At 49.4% G+C, this 13,738-nt stretch overlaps 3 protein-coding genes across 4 annotated transcripts in view; 2 read left to right on the top strand and 1 right to left on the bottom strand.

The window, feature by feature from the left end:
* The window catches only part of LOC118508349 (semaphorin-5A), a 132,035-nt gene extending 124,000 nt beyond the window's left edge, over positions 1-8,035 (top strand). The window contains exons 5-10 of one of the 2 annotated variants that reach the window (XM_036048043.1): positions 3,555-4,271; positions 4,354-5,981; positions 6,050-6,217; positions 6,288-6,455; positions 6,533-6,741; positions 6,917-8,035. In XM_036048043.1, the coding sequence (XP_035903936.1) occupies positions 3,555-4,271; positions 4,354-5,981; positions 6,050-6,217; positions 6,288-6,455; positions 6,533-6,741; positions 6,917-7,180 (3,154 nt within the window). In that variant the 3' untranslated portion in view covers positions 7,181-8,035. Of the gene's footprint in view, positions 1-3,554; positions 4,272-4,353; positions 5,982-6,049; positions 6,218-6,287; positions 6,456-6,532; positions 6,760-6,916 lie in introns of both variants that reach the window. The other variant, XM_036048042.1, reaches the window with a different exon arrangement.
* A 1,712-nt stretch (positions 8,036-9,747) lies between these two features.
* LOC118508361 (cysteine sulfinic acid decarboxylase) lies at positions 9,748-12,485 on the top strand. The gene is made up of 4 exons (XM_036048082.1): positions 9,748-10,379; positions 10,828-11,015; positions 11,089-11,314; positions 11,385-12,485. Exons 1-4 carry the CDS (start codon positions 10,155-10,157, stop codon positions 12,357-12,359), a joined length of 1,614 nt encoding a protein of 537 aa, XP_035903975.1. The 5' UTR covers positions 9,748-10,154; the 3' UTR covers positions 12,360-12,485.
* On the bottom strand, positions 12,357-13,702 carry LOC118508370 (protein OPI10 homolog). The gene is made up of 4 exons (XM_036048096.1): positions 13,431-13,702; positions 13,217-13,346; positions 12,891-13,129; positions 12,357-12,823 (listed from the first exon to the last, which is right to left on the bottom strand). The coding sequence occupies exons 1-4, from the start codon at positions 13,467-13,469 to the stop codon at positions 12,626-12,628; spliced, it is 606 nt and encodes a 201-aa protein (XP_035903989.1). The 5' UTR covers positions 13,470-13,702; the 3' UTR covers positions 12,357-12,625.
* Positions 13,703-13,738: the final 36 nt, after the last annotated feature.

The following is a 13,738-nucleotide window of genomic DNA, read 5'->3' as shown; positions in this document are numbered from 1 at the left end:
GTACGCAAATGGCGACCCGGCCAGCTTGGGTGCGGTTGTCATACCGGTGAAGTGTCGGTGTCATTGCCGGCTTTTTTTCGCAACCAAGCTACGATCACTGGTGGCACACTTTCGGTGATCGCGTGTGTGGGGTTTTGTGTGCCGGGCGAATTGGCGAATTTGTCCTGGGACGATGGTGTGTCCTACGTACGCTGCGGAGAGGTCTATCGGAATGAATGAGTCTCATTAACCTGCAGGACGAACGGGTGTACCATGTGCTCTGGGTGTAGCGTGCTGGGTTAATAAGACACTGTAAGGTCAACGACGGAATGGACAATGAATGGACAATTATAGTAAAGGCACGTGCAGTAGGATCATCGGGGTACGGATTTAGCACGCAGCATCATCACCCGGATGATGACACTCAGCACATGACTTCATCCCAAAGTTGAATTAAGCCAGCTGAAGGTGGTCACGAGACACCAAGCTTTCAACCAGTCTGGACATCGTTCAGTTCAAGGTGGCAACGCAACCGGGGTGTAGTAATAGTGCACCGTAGATGAATGTAATGTGCCTCAGACGATGGTTTGGGCACCATTGTAATCTTAATGCCGCAGTGCAAGCTTGACACAGAACGAAGAAGAAGGTGTTCTGAAATTAACGGACACTTGGCATGTCCTTTCGGTTTGACACTGTCTCGAACCGACGATGTGTATCCCCTTAATTAACCTCTCGCGTAGGATGATGGACCTGGTGTTCTTGGTGCTTAAACGAACGACGCCAGAAGACGCACTGTACGTCCGCTTCAGCAGACATCGAAGCAATATTGCTGCACCCTGCATTGTCCTGCAAGAAAAGTGGGACATGTGAAGCGATATTTATTGTCCACACCCGTTCAGGATTATCTTAAACTCAAACCAAATAAATATAGTAAACCCAAAGATAGTAACTGAGTCCTCCAGTGTTCGATTCTATATAAGTTCAACCGAGGCGGACACCTGCTCGTCGTGGGATTAAGGTGTGGATTTGCATTTTATACAATAACCGGTGACCAGACCCAGACAAACTGACCCACACACTCACATTCCCACTCGAACCATAAATTGTACCGATCAAATCTATGTCGATTACTTACGGGATTTGACTAAATGGATGATGCCCCACGATTTGCATACGATATCGCACCCGCGTTCCTTGTTTGGGAGCTTCGGGTGATGATTATTGTTACCATTTTAGTGGCACCAGGTGAACCGGTAGCGATTGTGAAGCTCTACCTTACGTGAAATAAATTACCGAATTATGCATTAGCAATTGGTGAAATTTGTGGATGTTGATGCCTAATCACACGGTTATATCGTTGACGGTTATCGAGGAATTTCTCGAGGAAGCTCAGTTTAGGATAATGAGTTAGATAGCTTGAGTCAGGAGCTTGGGAAGAATTCCTCTTTAGTCAACAGTGATATTAGATCAATGATCTGATTAAACTGAAGTTGAATCTCTTGAAGACACCATTTCTGAGGGACAATGTCCAGGGACTTTGAGACCCAATTCTCAGGATCCTAGGTAATCGATACGCTTGCATAGAGCTTTGCGCGCAATTTCCTACAGCTTTCTCTGTTGTCTTTTCTACTTCAAGAAGATCGTGATCACGTTAATAAATCCATCAAACTCCATAAATCCTTGATGTGGATGCACCATTTGGAAGCTCCCACAAGGTGCGTGCTATCAAATGTTACTCGCTATCCTGCGCTGTCTAATATTTATTCACAACCAGAATGGCAATTCAACTCTGACCTTTTCCCCGCGTGCAGCAGGGGCATTAAAATTAAACATGGAAAATCATTAATGTTTGGCGCCTCCAAAAATCACACCACCGAGAGCGAGCAAGCAATGCCGACGATCGCACACCCACGAGGCCAACCAAAACCCCTGACGGGCCCAAGTTTTTGTGACTTGGTTTCCTTTTTAAGTCAAAACAACAGTGCCGGAATCCCGTCTGCCAAACTCACCTTCGCGAGGGCGCTTAGTCGCATTCGCAACGTTTTCGTCGTCTGCGTCCTCGCTTCTTCCCTGTTGCCTTTAAATCATCAACTCAACTTTTTTTTTGTACCATCCACGATCTGCTGTATGCTGTCGCATGGCTTTGCCCATACGTCGGTTTTATAAACTTTGCCAAACTTTATTTGCACACTTTATGGTGGCGATTTATGGTGGACCTAACGCCGCCGTCACTTCATAATCGGGGATGAAGCGGTCCATTTCAATGATGGAACGTTATGGCAGCTGTTAAAATGCGTCACCGGACGACGGCGCGTCCGTGTTGGGAAAGGTAATGAAAAGGAAATAACATTTTAATTGACTCGTGATCGCTGCTCGGTGGACAGATAGCACGCGAAAGGCAAACCAAAATGGTACCAAGTTCACAATAAGAGGACCGAAGCGGATTCGATCGATTATAGAGGCGCGGTGGTTCTCCAAAATGGATTGTCAATATTAAGAGCTAGACTTCAAATTTTAATATTTTAAGACCTGTGGGAAGTATTTTTTTGTATTATTCAGTTAGGATAGTTTACTCAAACAATTCAATTTGACTAATCGTATTATGAAGAGCAATGCAAGTACTGTCAAGAGTAAGACAAGTTATCTTCTCAGGCGTACAGGAACTATTTTCGCCTGCGTGTTAGAAGGACATCAAGGCAACAATTTTTCAGATATTCCAGCTTAGTTTAAGAAGTTCAAATATATGTTTCTCGGGATCGCTGACAGGAACACTGCTTGCTTGATAATGGTTAATGCAGATGCTTAGTAAGGTTTGATCTGATCTTCATCTTGATCTGATCCAACTTCGTCTAAAATGCTCTACTACTCGCTAGTTCGATCAGTAGTAGAATATGCTCCTGTTCTTTGGTGGTCTGCGGATCTTCGATCCCTGGAGCGCCTGGAGGCCATCTAGCGAAAATTCGCGAGGCTAGCCCACGGTTCCTGGATGGCTCTCGTGGATAATAGTGGACTACTGGATCGACCTGGATCGCCGCCAGCTCTGCTCTCTGTGATCAACCTTTATTTTAAGAAGATTACTCCTTCTAGAGAAACGTCATTCCAATTTCGGGTTCTCTGACGCATGTCAACATATTTTTAATAGTATCCGTTTCGTGAGTTCTTGTTTCCGTTAGTGACCTCTCCAGTCATCTTGGCCTACTCTTTGTGTTTTAACATTCAGATAATTTTAAGTAACCAGAACAAAGCCATGAGGTCCGTTGAAAATTTAAATTAAAGTAACCAATAATAAAATATTGATATTCTTAAAGGATCTTCCATCAATCGCTAAGAAGTTTGAACTATGACTATGAAGATATTCTTGGGAACCTACAAAAGTCTAGTAAGAACTTATGATAAAGTGATCACAGAATATCGACCGTACTTCTGATTGTACTTCAGAACCTTGATCACCCGTAGCAAGCCTTTCCCTTAAACATATCTTTTAAACTATCCTCAACGCGTCAATACCGCTTCAACATCGTAAAAAATGATAATTCCCCGTTTCTGATGATATTTCGTTCTTTTCTGCTCCACAGAGACAATCTGTTCCGGTTTTCGCTGCGTCTGGATGAGATCGAGCGAGCGCCCTGGGAGGTACCGGCCAGTATGCGTGCCCTCTGCCTGCAGAAAGGCCAATCGGAACATGCCTGCCATAACTACGTGATGGTGCTGCAGAGTTACGGCAGTCAGCTTTATGCCTGTGGTACTCACGCCTTCAATCCACGCTGTACCGTCCGCCACATGGAGGACCTTTCCGTGACGCGAAACGATGACGGTGTGGCCAAATGTCCGTTCAATCCGAACGCTAACATGACGGCGCTCATGTCCGAATCGGGCGAACTGTTTGTCGGTTCGGCGACTGACTTTTCCGGTCTCGATTCCGCGATCATGCGATCGGACATTACGGAGAACAATTCGCGCATACTGCGTACGGTGCAGTACAATTCGCTCTGGCTGAATGAACCACAGTTTGCCGGTAGTTTCGAGCACGGTGGGTTCATTTACTTCGTGCTGCGTGAGGCAGCGGTTGAGTATATGAACTGTGGGAAGATCATCTACTCGCGGATAGCACGCGTTTGCAAGAACGATCCCGGCGGTACGTTGGGCATCCTGAAGGACAACTGGACGTCGTTTGTAAAGGCACGGCTGAACTGCTCACTGCCCGGGAACTATCCGTTCTACTACAACGAGGTGCAGGGTATGGTGTACTCGCAGGACGAAGGTGTCCTGTATGCGACCTTCACCACACCAGAGTAAGTATTCGCTAGTTGCTTTAACCTCCGAAAATCGAGATTCCTTTTCTCTAATTTACTCGTTCGTTTTTCGTCCTTACAGGAACAGCATTCACGGATCAGCCATCTGCGCGTACAACCTGTCCGCCATTCAAACCGCATTTGACGGTGCGTTCAAGCATCAGGAATCGAAGGGAGCAGCTTGGCGCGGTCAGGATGTTGGCAATCGCGATCACTACGAGTGTCGTGGAGTTAGCGCTACCGGGCGCCACATGTCACTGATCGAATCGTCCAAGTACCAGCTGATGGACCAAGCCATTCAACCGATCACGGGACGTCCCCTGTACCACACCGCACTGGAACGCTTGAGCCACATTGCGATCGATATCATTCCGACCAAACTGCACGAGCGTGTACACATCATCTACGTCGCGACCGACGCTGGAACGATCAAGAAGATCTCGGTGCTGCCCCGGACCAAAGACACGTGCGTGATTGAAATCTGGCAACCGGAAGAACGACCCGAAACACCGATCAAGGTGATGCAGTACGTGAAGGACACGGAATCGCTGTACGTCGGAACGGAGCGTGCCCTGATGCGCATTCCGGCGAATCACTGCGGAAGACATTTGTCCCGCACGAGCTGCCTGAACTCGATGGATCCTTACTGTGGGTGGAACGAACTGCAGGAAGCGTGCACGATCGCACCGAACGGAGACACACTGGCAAGGTACTGGGTACAGAATGCGACCGAATGTCCCGTGCTGACGGCTCCGGTGGATGGTGGTTGGTCGGCATGGTCCGGTTGGTTCCGGTGTGCACAGTCACCCGGTCAGGCTGGATCGATCGCTGGTGCGGCCGGTGAAGACTTTGGCCCTAATGCGGACAGTTGCCTGTGTAGAACGCGCACGTGCAATAATCCACCACCGAATAACGGAGGCCGTGAGTGTACCGGGATGCATATCGCCGTCACCAACTGTACCGTGCACGGTGGATGGACGGAATGGTCCGCTTGGTCGGCCTGCTCGCAAACTTGTGGGATGGCGGTCAAGACCCGGCGTCGTACCTGTGGCAATCCAAAGCCCGCCCACGGAGGACGTGTTTGTGTGGGACCGGATCGGGCCGAGATTTACTGCTCACATCTACCACCTTGCCCAGCACCGAAGCAACCGCCCGTCGATGGTGGCTGGGGTCCGTACGGAGACTTTGGCGAGTGTAGTGCGGTGTGCGGTGGAGGGTTCCGGATACGTCGGCGCAAGTGTGACAATCCGGTACCGCAGAACGGTGGGATGGATTGTTCGGGATGTCACTTTGACTATGAGGTGTGCAATACGCAACCGTGTCCGGATGTGCGAAAGGCGGGCACCTGGACTCCCTGGTTGACTGTGTCGAACGGAACGATTCCGAGCGGTGGATACGTGGAGAAGCGGTATCGGTTCACGTGCAAAGCGCCTATTGCGGACTCGGCTTTACTGAAGATTACACCGAAGGAAGAGGTGCGTGTGTGTCAGGCGGATGGGTCCTGCCAACGGTCGATCGATCCGAATGCACTGGCGACGGGTTTCGGTGGCGGTGAGGATGGTGAGGATGGTTGGAGCGAATGGAGCTCGTGGAGTCCGTGCAGTGCATCCTGCGGCGGTGGATATCAGCATCGTACACGGACCTGCGAAAAGCTGGACTGTGTTGGGTTCAACAAGACGCGACGGGCGTGCAACACGCAACCATGTAGAGGTAAGCTGGCTATCGGACAGTAGTGGCCACGAATACTAATTAAATATCCTTTCGTGTGTGCTCTACAGGTGAATGGGGCTGTTGGACCGATTGGTCACCGTGCTCTGTAAGTTGTGGCACCGGGACACGCTCTCGATCGCGCCTATGCCTTTCGATGTCCGGTAGCGTAACGCCAGAAAACGATTGCGAAGGTAAAAGCGTTCAGTACGAGAGCTGTGACATGCCGAGTTGTGACTGTAAGTACTGTGACAAACGCCTGGACGAAGAATCGCCGACCTATCGCACACATTTCTTTCCGCCTTGCAGCATTCCTTGGATGGGGCGAATGGAGCGAATGGTCACCGTGTAACGCGGACAACGAGAAGATCCGGACCCGCACCTGTCTGCAGCCACACGCCGTCTCGTCCACCGGTGAGCTCACGTGCCAGGGCAGTGATCGTGAACTGCGCAAGTGCAACATCGAACAATCCAATGGTAGGAAAGGCACGCTCTCCAACGCTTATTTGTACTTGACTTTGCACTAACCACCTGCATTGCTCAACCCGAAACAGATGTTCCACTGCCACCGGCGGCCGTGTACGTGTCCTCGATCTCGGCCATTCTGATTGCGGTGCTGGTCACGATGCTGGTGTGCTGCTGCGTCACCATACCCGTCACCATCGTCTACATGAACCGGAAGAAGAAAGGTCTGAAAGCGATCCAGGGTTCGCCGTGCTACGGTTCCTACCCCAACCAATACTCGTCGCTACCGACCAAGGATGTTAGTATGGATTTAATGGTAATTAGAGTAACCTTCCCTTCCAATCGCTCCCGATTGCGTCTTAATCCGCTTCTCGCACACCGAATAACACTTAAATAGCTAAAACGCGCGACGCCAAATCGACCGTTCGTAAGATGCAGATGTTAACCACCTTCTGCCGCATTTTTTTTTCCAGTACACTGATGGTGGTCACAAACCGAAGCGCCAATCATCGTTCAAAGGTTCCCGGAACGATGCGAGTGGTTCGAAGCTTTCCAACGGTACCGGTACGCTGGTTAAATCGATCAACGTTAATGGTGGCCCGCTAGGGAACAACACACCGAAGATACTGTCCAAATCGTTCAACGAAACCGATACCGCCACGATCAAGCGCAATTCGCACGGTCCCAACAACATCCGGCATGCGCGGCAGTTGGAGATGGACGAGGACAAGTACTGACCGGTTTAGCTGATGGATTTTAACTTGATGACAATTTTAACCCAAGGATGTCGTTAGGACAGGGGCGACGATAGGACACTAGCGTTTAATGGAAAGTATTCGGAGTGTAGCGTAGAGGGGACGGAAACGTGGTATAGGAGTAAGATTGAAGGTTGATTGCAATGCCGATGTGTGCCATTAGTGTAATTGTGTTGTGTGTATGTAACAACCCGATTTGCTGTAAGCTAACGCATAGAGTGGGACAGAAAGAATTGAATAATTAAGCCCCCTTGTTTTAACTGCAATTGTAAAGAACAATCAGACTTAGCAGAGCGTAGTGATCGAAGTAGTGTTAAGGCCCTTTTGCTAAGTAATCTTCTCGGTGCGTGTGTGATCATATGATTGTACACGCTACAAAGGTAGCTCATATTGAGCAGCTAGTATAGGGAAACGGCGTACAGCATTTACTAGACGGTCGACGTATCGATGTCCTTTGGGGCCAAGTAGGGGCCAAGAAAAGTGTCCAAAAGACATATGCGCAAAGGGCATAAACAATAACGACGAGACGGCAAACTTTTCAGCAGAGTCACGGAAGGGCCAAAATGAAACAATCTTAAAAGACTTAACAGCAACAGATGTAAAAGACAGTTGTGGTAGGCAGTGTTGTAGCTTTAGGGCGTAAGTTTTAGGTGTATCGACTTTTCGGTTAAGTCTTTCTTTTTGTTGTTGAAGCTTCCACTAACGATGTGTTCGATTTCGACGTTGACTTACGTGTAGTGATAGGGAGGAAACTAAAGGCGTGTAGCATTGTTAGCAGCAGCAAATCAGCAAACAGTTCGAAATAAAATCGTAAAATGACAAGATGAAAGAACGTTCGAATGTATGTGTTTTTTTTTCTATTCATTTATCCGGATCGGGGCGGTCCGGTGGCAGAGGCGATAGCGGCGCCGGTCTTCACACAACAGGACCGAGGCTCAAATCCCATCCAGATCGCCTCCCCGTACGCAGGGCTGACTACTTTGCTACAGGTAAAATCAAGTCACAGAATGCCAGAAATGGCAGGCCGAGACCTCTCGAGGAAGGAAGAAGAAGATAACTGGTCCAGTTGATAGTCGAAGCTGTAGAACATTTTTTCTTACTCAGCCCAGCTTTATCCCTAGGCAACAAAATTGGAGGACGTAACGCACTTTTTGGCTACATGATTTATTCGATTCAGCTTCGCCAATACTATCTCTATGCGTGGAGCATAATTCTTATAAAATGCACACGTTTCTAATGAGAAAACCCCGCCGCCAGCTGATCTTGTCGTTCGACTGCCACGATCAGAGCTCATCCGTCCATACGAGTTAAGAAGATTCTAGGCAAGATGTGCAACTGGGTATAATATCGATATTGAAGGGACAGAATTCCCATTCCAAGTCGTCTATTCAACTGTCTTTCCACCAATAGGCGCATTGCCGGTTCAAGAGACTCCAAACTGAACTGAGTAACCAATTACTCTTTTGGATAAAATCTCTAACCGAGCACCTTGATAGGTTATTGAATGAAAAAACCTAACAATTATCTGACCACTAAGTCTAGCTAAATGCTTAGATGCGAATGAGTTTTCAGGGACCTAAAGCCGTTTTTGTAAAATAATTCCTGGACGTAGTGGTTGACCAATCCTTAATCCATGAAGTTATCTAACCCAGTCGTTTGTTTCATATGACTTTGCTATCTCTATCAAGAACATTTTTAAATGAGCATCTATTTGAGTGAGCGAGACCTGAGCAAATCGGTAACCAGAAATAAAAATAATTATCGATGAAGTCCTACCGGTGTAGGGAAAACGAGATTTATGTTTAGACTCACTGCCCACGTGCGAATCCGCGAATTTTGTTTACGAAGAAATCTCCCCGTTCAAACCTGTTGCCATAGTAACGCGATCGACGATTAATGAATGCGGGGAGAACGAATCGATCACAACATGGAGGGGAAAATCGACCAAATGAAATGAAATCGAGCTTGCTTTGCTCAGCACGCTGACGAATTCAAACAGCGGCTCTCCACTTTAACTGATGCAAACAATCAGTCGGGCCAGTGGATTGGAAAATAATTTGCTTCGGAAAATTGGAATTAAATTGATTTTCATAAATACGAAGGGTCTAATCTAAAAAGTACCCTTGCTTATACGCTCACGCACATTCCAACCTTACTTTAAAAAAGAAAAAAAATCTTGGTTGCATCAGCCGGCCCCAATCCACGGCCCATCTAGCTATCAATAATTAACTCTGCAATGATCTGCAAACAAACCCCCCCCCCCCCCCCCCCATTAGAACAGCACAATAACAAACATGGCAATCCTTTCCTTGGGGAAAAGAATGGCGAAGTCCTCCGGTCGGGGACAAGCGTACCAGACTTCCCGCCGGGCGTGGGATTAATGTTTAACTTTATGCTTTACCCACACAAAAAGGCAATATTTATATTTTGCACTACCATCCCCGACTGATAATTGCACTTTTTAGTTCCCGCAATGCAGTTTCACTTCCACATTTCCCCGGACCGAGCGTGTGTCAACACCCCTGGGGCGGTTCGTTATCGCGACCCGTACGCGCGCCGATGCGTTTGCGCGCAGCCATAATAAATCTCGCTCACTCGCGTAATAGTGTGCGCAAAAAAAAACATGGGAAAGAGAAACCCTGGAAGAGAACACACATCGGGATGGCAGCTGATTAGCGGTGGCGCATCCTAAGGCACGCGACTGGGCGCTGCTGTCTCGGTGCGTCTCAAAAGTCCGACCGGCCGGCCGACTTGTCCGTGATCTGCCACCACCACCATGAAAGTCCACTGTCCGGTGTCACACCACACACCGATAAGTAGCACGGTGAAAACGAGAAATCGTGACAGAACGGGCCTCAGACGTGGTCGAGCTACCGGAGGACACGGTGCGTGTGTGTTTCTGTCCAGCAGCAGCAGTTGAGCATCTGAAATAGCGAAAGCTGATACACGACAGTGGATGGCGGCTACACACAACCGGAACAGTGTATCGGATCAGCAGCAGCAGGCCGAGTTGAAGATGAACGGCCACCGGGAATCGACGCTGAAGGGAACTCCGCTCAGTGCGGACGATGAGTGGACCATTCTGGAGCGAGTGTTCCGTGTGCTGGTCGACGAGGGTTACCTCGGTCCCGGCACACACGAGCAGCCAGTGGTGACGTTCGAATATCCGGACGACCTAAAGGTAAGTCATCGCGCATCAGATCAATTTCACGCGCATGCGCTGTGAGGGTAAGCTTGAAACTTCAAACCAAAACTCTGATCTCCACGCACTGGGCGTGATGTTCCCTTGATCTTGGGAACGTGAAGGTGACGGTCATTGTGTGTGTCCACTCTGTGTGGCACGAGAGACGAGAGATATCACACACCGATTTGCTTTTGTTCGGACGGCATCAATTTATGTTCCCGCGCGATAGCAAAGGCTCTTGACCGCTTTGTTACAAACTCCCTCTCCCCCGAGTCGCGTCTACCTATCCTCAAATTTTCGTCCCAAAAGACCGCTAAGATGACAAGTGATTGATAATGATGGTGACTTGATAGGGCTCGGAGGTGATAAAGGCGCCAAACCGGCTATCCAAACGCCTCTTCTGAATCTTTTTTTCTCCCGTTCGTTGACTTGTTCCTTTTTGCAGAAGCTAATTCACTTCCCGATGGATGAGCAGACACCGTGCAGTGCAGCGACGGTGGAACGCATCGTGCGCCTAGTGTTGCAGTATTCCGTCCGCACCGGTCACAATCATTTCCACAATCAACTGTTTGCCGGCGTCGATCCGTACGGGTTGACTGGGAGCTGGATTACGGAGGCCCTCAACACTAGCCAGTAAGGCGCAGCCAGGCGAGGATTGAACGGAGGAATCGCAATTATTTGACATTTTTACTTACCTTGCGGACAGATACACATTCGAGGTCGGACCAACGTTTACGCTGATCGAGGATGCGGTCATCGAGAAATGCTTGCGACTGTTCGAGTTCGGCGAGGGCGATGGAATCCTTTGCCCGGGAGGTTCCATGTCCAACATGTACGCAATGGTTGCGGCCCGCTATCGCACCGTACCGGATGTGAAGCGTACGGGAGTGGCGAATCTGGCACAGCCGTTGGTTGTCTTCACTTCGGAGGATGTAAGTGCGCTGACCACTTTCAAGACGGAACTTCCAGAGATTCAATTGAATACCTCTTCCTGTTCTGTAGGCTCACTACAGCATTACCAAGGGTGTTCACTGGCTCGGGATTGGATTGAACAATCTGATCCGGGTGAAGACCGACCACCGAGGACGCATGATACCGGACGAGCTGGAGCTAGCCATCAGGGAGGTACTCGATTCGGGGCGCAAACCATTCTTCGTCAATGCAACGGCCGGCACAACGGTGCTCGGTGCGTTCGATGACTTCAATCTCATCGCGGACGTTTGCGACCGGTACGGCATATGGTTGCACGTGGACGCATGCCTCGGCGGTACCGCTATCCTGTCCCGGCGCCACAAGCCGCTGCTCAGTGGCATCGGCCGTGCGCAATCGCTTGCCTGGAACCCGCACAAAACGCTCGGAGCTCCACTGCAGTGTTCGGTTTTCCTGATCAAGGAGCGGGGCCTGCTGCACGAGTGTAATGCCGCCAAAGCGGACTATCTCTTCCAGCAGGACAAATTCTACGACATCTCGTACGACACGGGCGACAAGAGTGTGCAGTGTGGTCGGAAGGTGGATGCGTTCAAATTTTGGCTCATGTACAAGGCGCGCGGTTCCGATGGGCTTGAGGCGCTCGTCGACAATGCGTTCGATTGTGCCGACTGGCTGCACGCCCAGCTGCTTCAGCGGGTCGGTTTCCGGACGGTGCTGGAGCAGTTTCAGTACACGAACATAAGCTTCTGGTATGTGCCTACGTGGATGCGTGTGGCCACACCGGACCAGGAGACGGCCGACTGGTGGCAACGGCTGTACAGCGTTACGGCGGACATTAAGGAGCGGATGGTGAAGCGGGGCACGGTGCTGGTTGGTTACGTGCCGCTGCTTCATAAGGGGATCGGCAATTTCTTCCGCATGGTGGTAACGTGTCATCCGCGACCGACCCGTGCCACGATGCAGTACATCATCGACGAGATTGAGCGTGTGGGAGAGGAGTTGAAGCCGCAACAAAATGGGGTGGTCAGCTTCTCAACGAGGTGCTAAATACACAATTCTGGCTTAGCATTTACTGATTGCATTACAAATCTGCCCGTTTACAAACAAATGGCGCCTCTTAAAATTATAAGCTTATTAAAACCAGTTCGATGAAGAAAAAAAAACTTTCCAAAATGACTCGATGAGAGCGCGAGAAGCGAAGCCGACAATCTCTTCTAGATCGAACTTGTCCCTCCGGTAAGGCCATATTAATCGTTTCGCGCCTAATCCCTCTCTCACTTCCGGTGTCCGCTGCACCAACAATGAATCGAATTTTAATTTTTCCAAAAGTTCGGATTCTGCTGTAACCTACGCTCGAAGTTGGTGTACCACGTTTGTATCGTCGACAGCGGGACGAACGTTTCGTTCGGTGCCGGTGTCATTTGGCTTTGCGTCACCGAGAAGCTGCTGACAAAGTTGAAAAAGTTCTCCAGTATCTTCTGCCCGAACTGGTAGTACGTGCTGGACGTGGTCTGTAGCGAAAGGATGCGTTCGATTAGATGTGACTGGATGGGGAGGAAATGGCCGGTAGCTACTTACCGTCGATGGTGTTTGCTGTATGAGCGAGCTTTCCGGCTCGATAGACACACCGATCTGGGCGGTATGTGAGATGGGTAGATTGCTGCCGAACACGTTGTTCATCATCGTCGTTTGGGTGGATATTTCATCCAGCTTCTTCAGCTGCGATATTTTAAAGATAGCCGACGGTTTCGTGTTGGAAATGTACCCGAGCAGCTGCCAGTTCGGTGGTGCATTCGGATCGGGCCAGCTAAAATAAACTGCATCGAGTGAATAGAGCTTTATTCTCACTTACAAGTGTTCGTCTCAGTGCAAGACAGCTGGGGGGATAAGCTAAGAAAACATACCTCCACCGGCCATACCTTCCGGGAACGGAGTGGTACCGGTCAGGAACACGACCACATGGTTCACATTGTCCGCATCCGGGATGGTAACTAGGAAGTGGGATTCACTTATCTGCTGGAAATCTGTTTGAACCTGCGGGAATAACGGATACCGGTCAGGCTTATCACAGTACACGACATCCCCAACCGCGGTGTACCGATTTGTTCTAGAACTTACCAGTCTGCCGGACACAATCACTCCAAGGGCGTTCAACATTTTGCTATCGTAACCTCGCTGCTAACAATATCCACGAACACGGCTCTTAACAAACTATCTTCGGTGTATGTATATTATAATCTAAACGCTAGTTTACCTACACAAAACCAGTCTATTATCGAAGGATCGGTGTTATCATTGCTTGCCTGCGCTGTTGTTTTTCCCGCTTGTCACCGCGCATTGAAGCGCATTTGTTTTGACCGCACCCGAGCGCTCTCTGAACGTCAATGTGCGAACTAGAGCAGTTGTCAAGGGAGCATCTGTCAAAC

The sequence above is a fragment of the Anopheles stephensi genome, chromosome 2 (assembly GCF_013141755.1).
Source record: "Anopheles stephensi strain Indian chromosome 2, UCI_ANSTEP_V1.0, whole genome shotgun sequence".
Lineage (NCBI taxonomy): Eukaryota > Metazoa > Arthropoda > Insecta > Diptera > Culicidae > Anopheles > Anopheles stephensi.
The sequence above is the reverse complement of the archived record's forward strand: the minus strand, read 5'-3'. Positions and strand labels throughout refer to the sequence as shown.

What these genes read in the sequence shown, in the direction of transcription:
- LOC118508361 (XM_036048082.1), top strand. Translation starts at nt 10,155, where the DNA reads ATGGCGGCTACACACAACCGGAACAGTGTATCGGATCAGCAGCAGCAG. An exon ending in AATATCCGGACGACCTAAAG is followed by an intron (nt 10,380 to 10,827) that starts GTAAGTCATCGC and finishes TCCTTTTTGCAG; the next exon opens with AAGCTAATTCACTTCCCGAT. An exon ending in GAGGCCCTCAACACTAGCCA is followed by an intron (nt 11,016 to 11,088) that starts GTAAGGCGCAGC and finishes CCTTGCGGACAG; the next exon opens with ATACACATTCGAGGTCGGAC.
- LOC118508370 (XM_036048096.1), bottom strand. Translation starts at nt 13,469, where the DNA reads ATGTTGAACGCCCTTGGAGTGATTGTGTCCGGCAGACTG. An exon ending in TGATTGTGTCCGGCAGACTG is followed by an intron (nt 13,347 to 13,430) that starts GTAAGTTCTAGA and finishes TTATTCCCGCAG; the next exon opens with GTTCAAACAGATTTCCAGCA. An exon ending in GGAAGGTATGGCCGGTGGAG is followed by an intron (nt 13,130 to 13,216) that starts GTATGTTTTCTT and finishes CACTCGATGCAG; the next exon opens with TTTATTTTAGCTGGCCCGAT.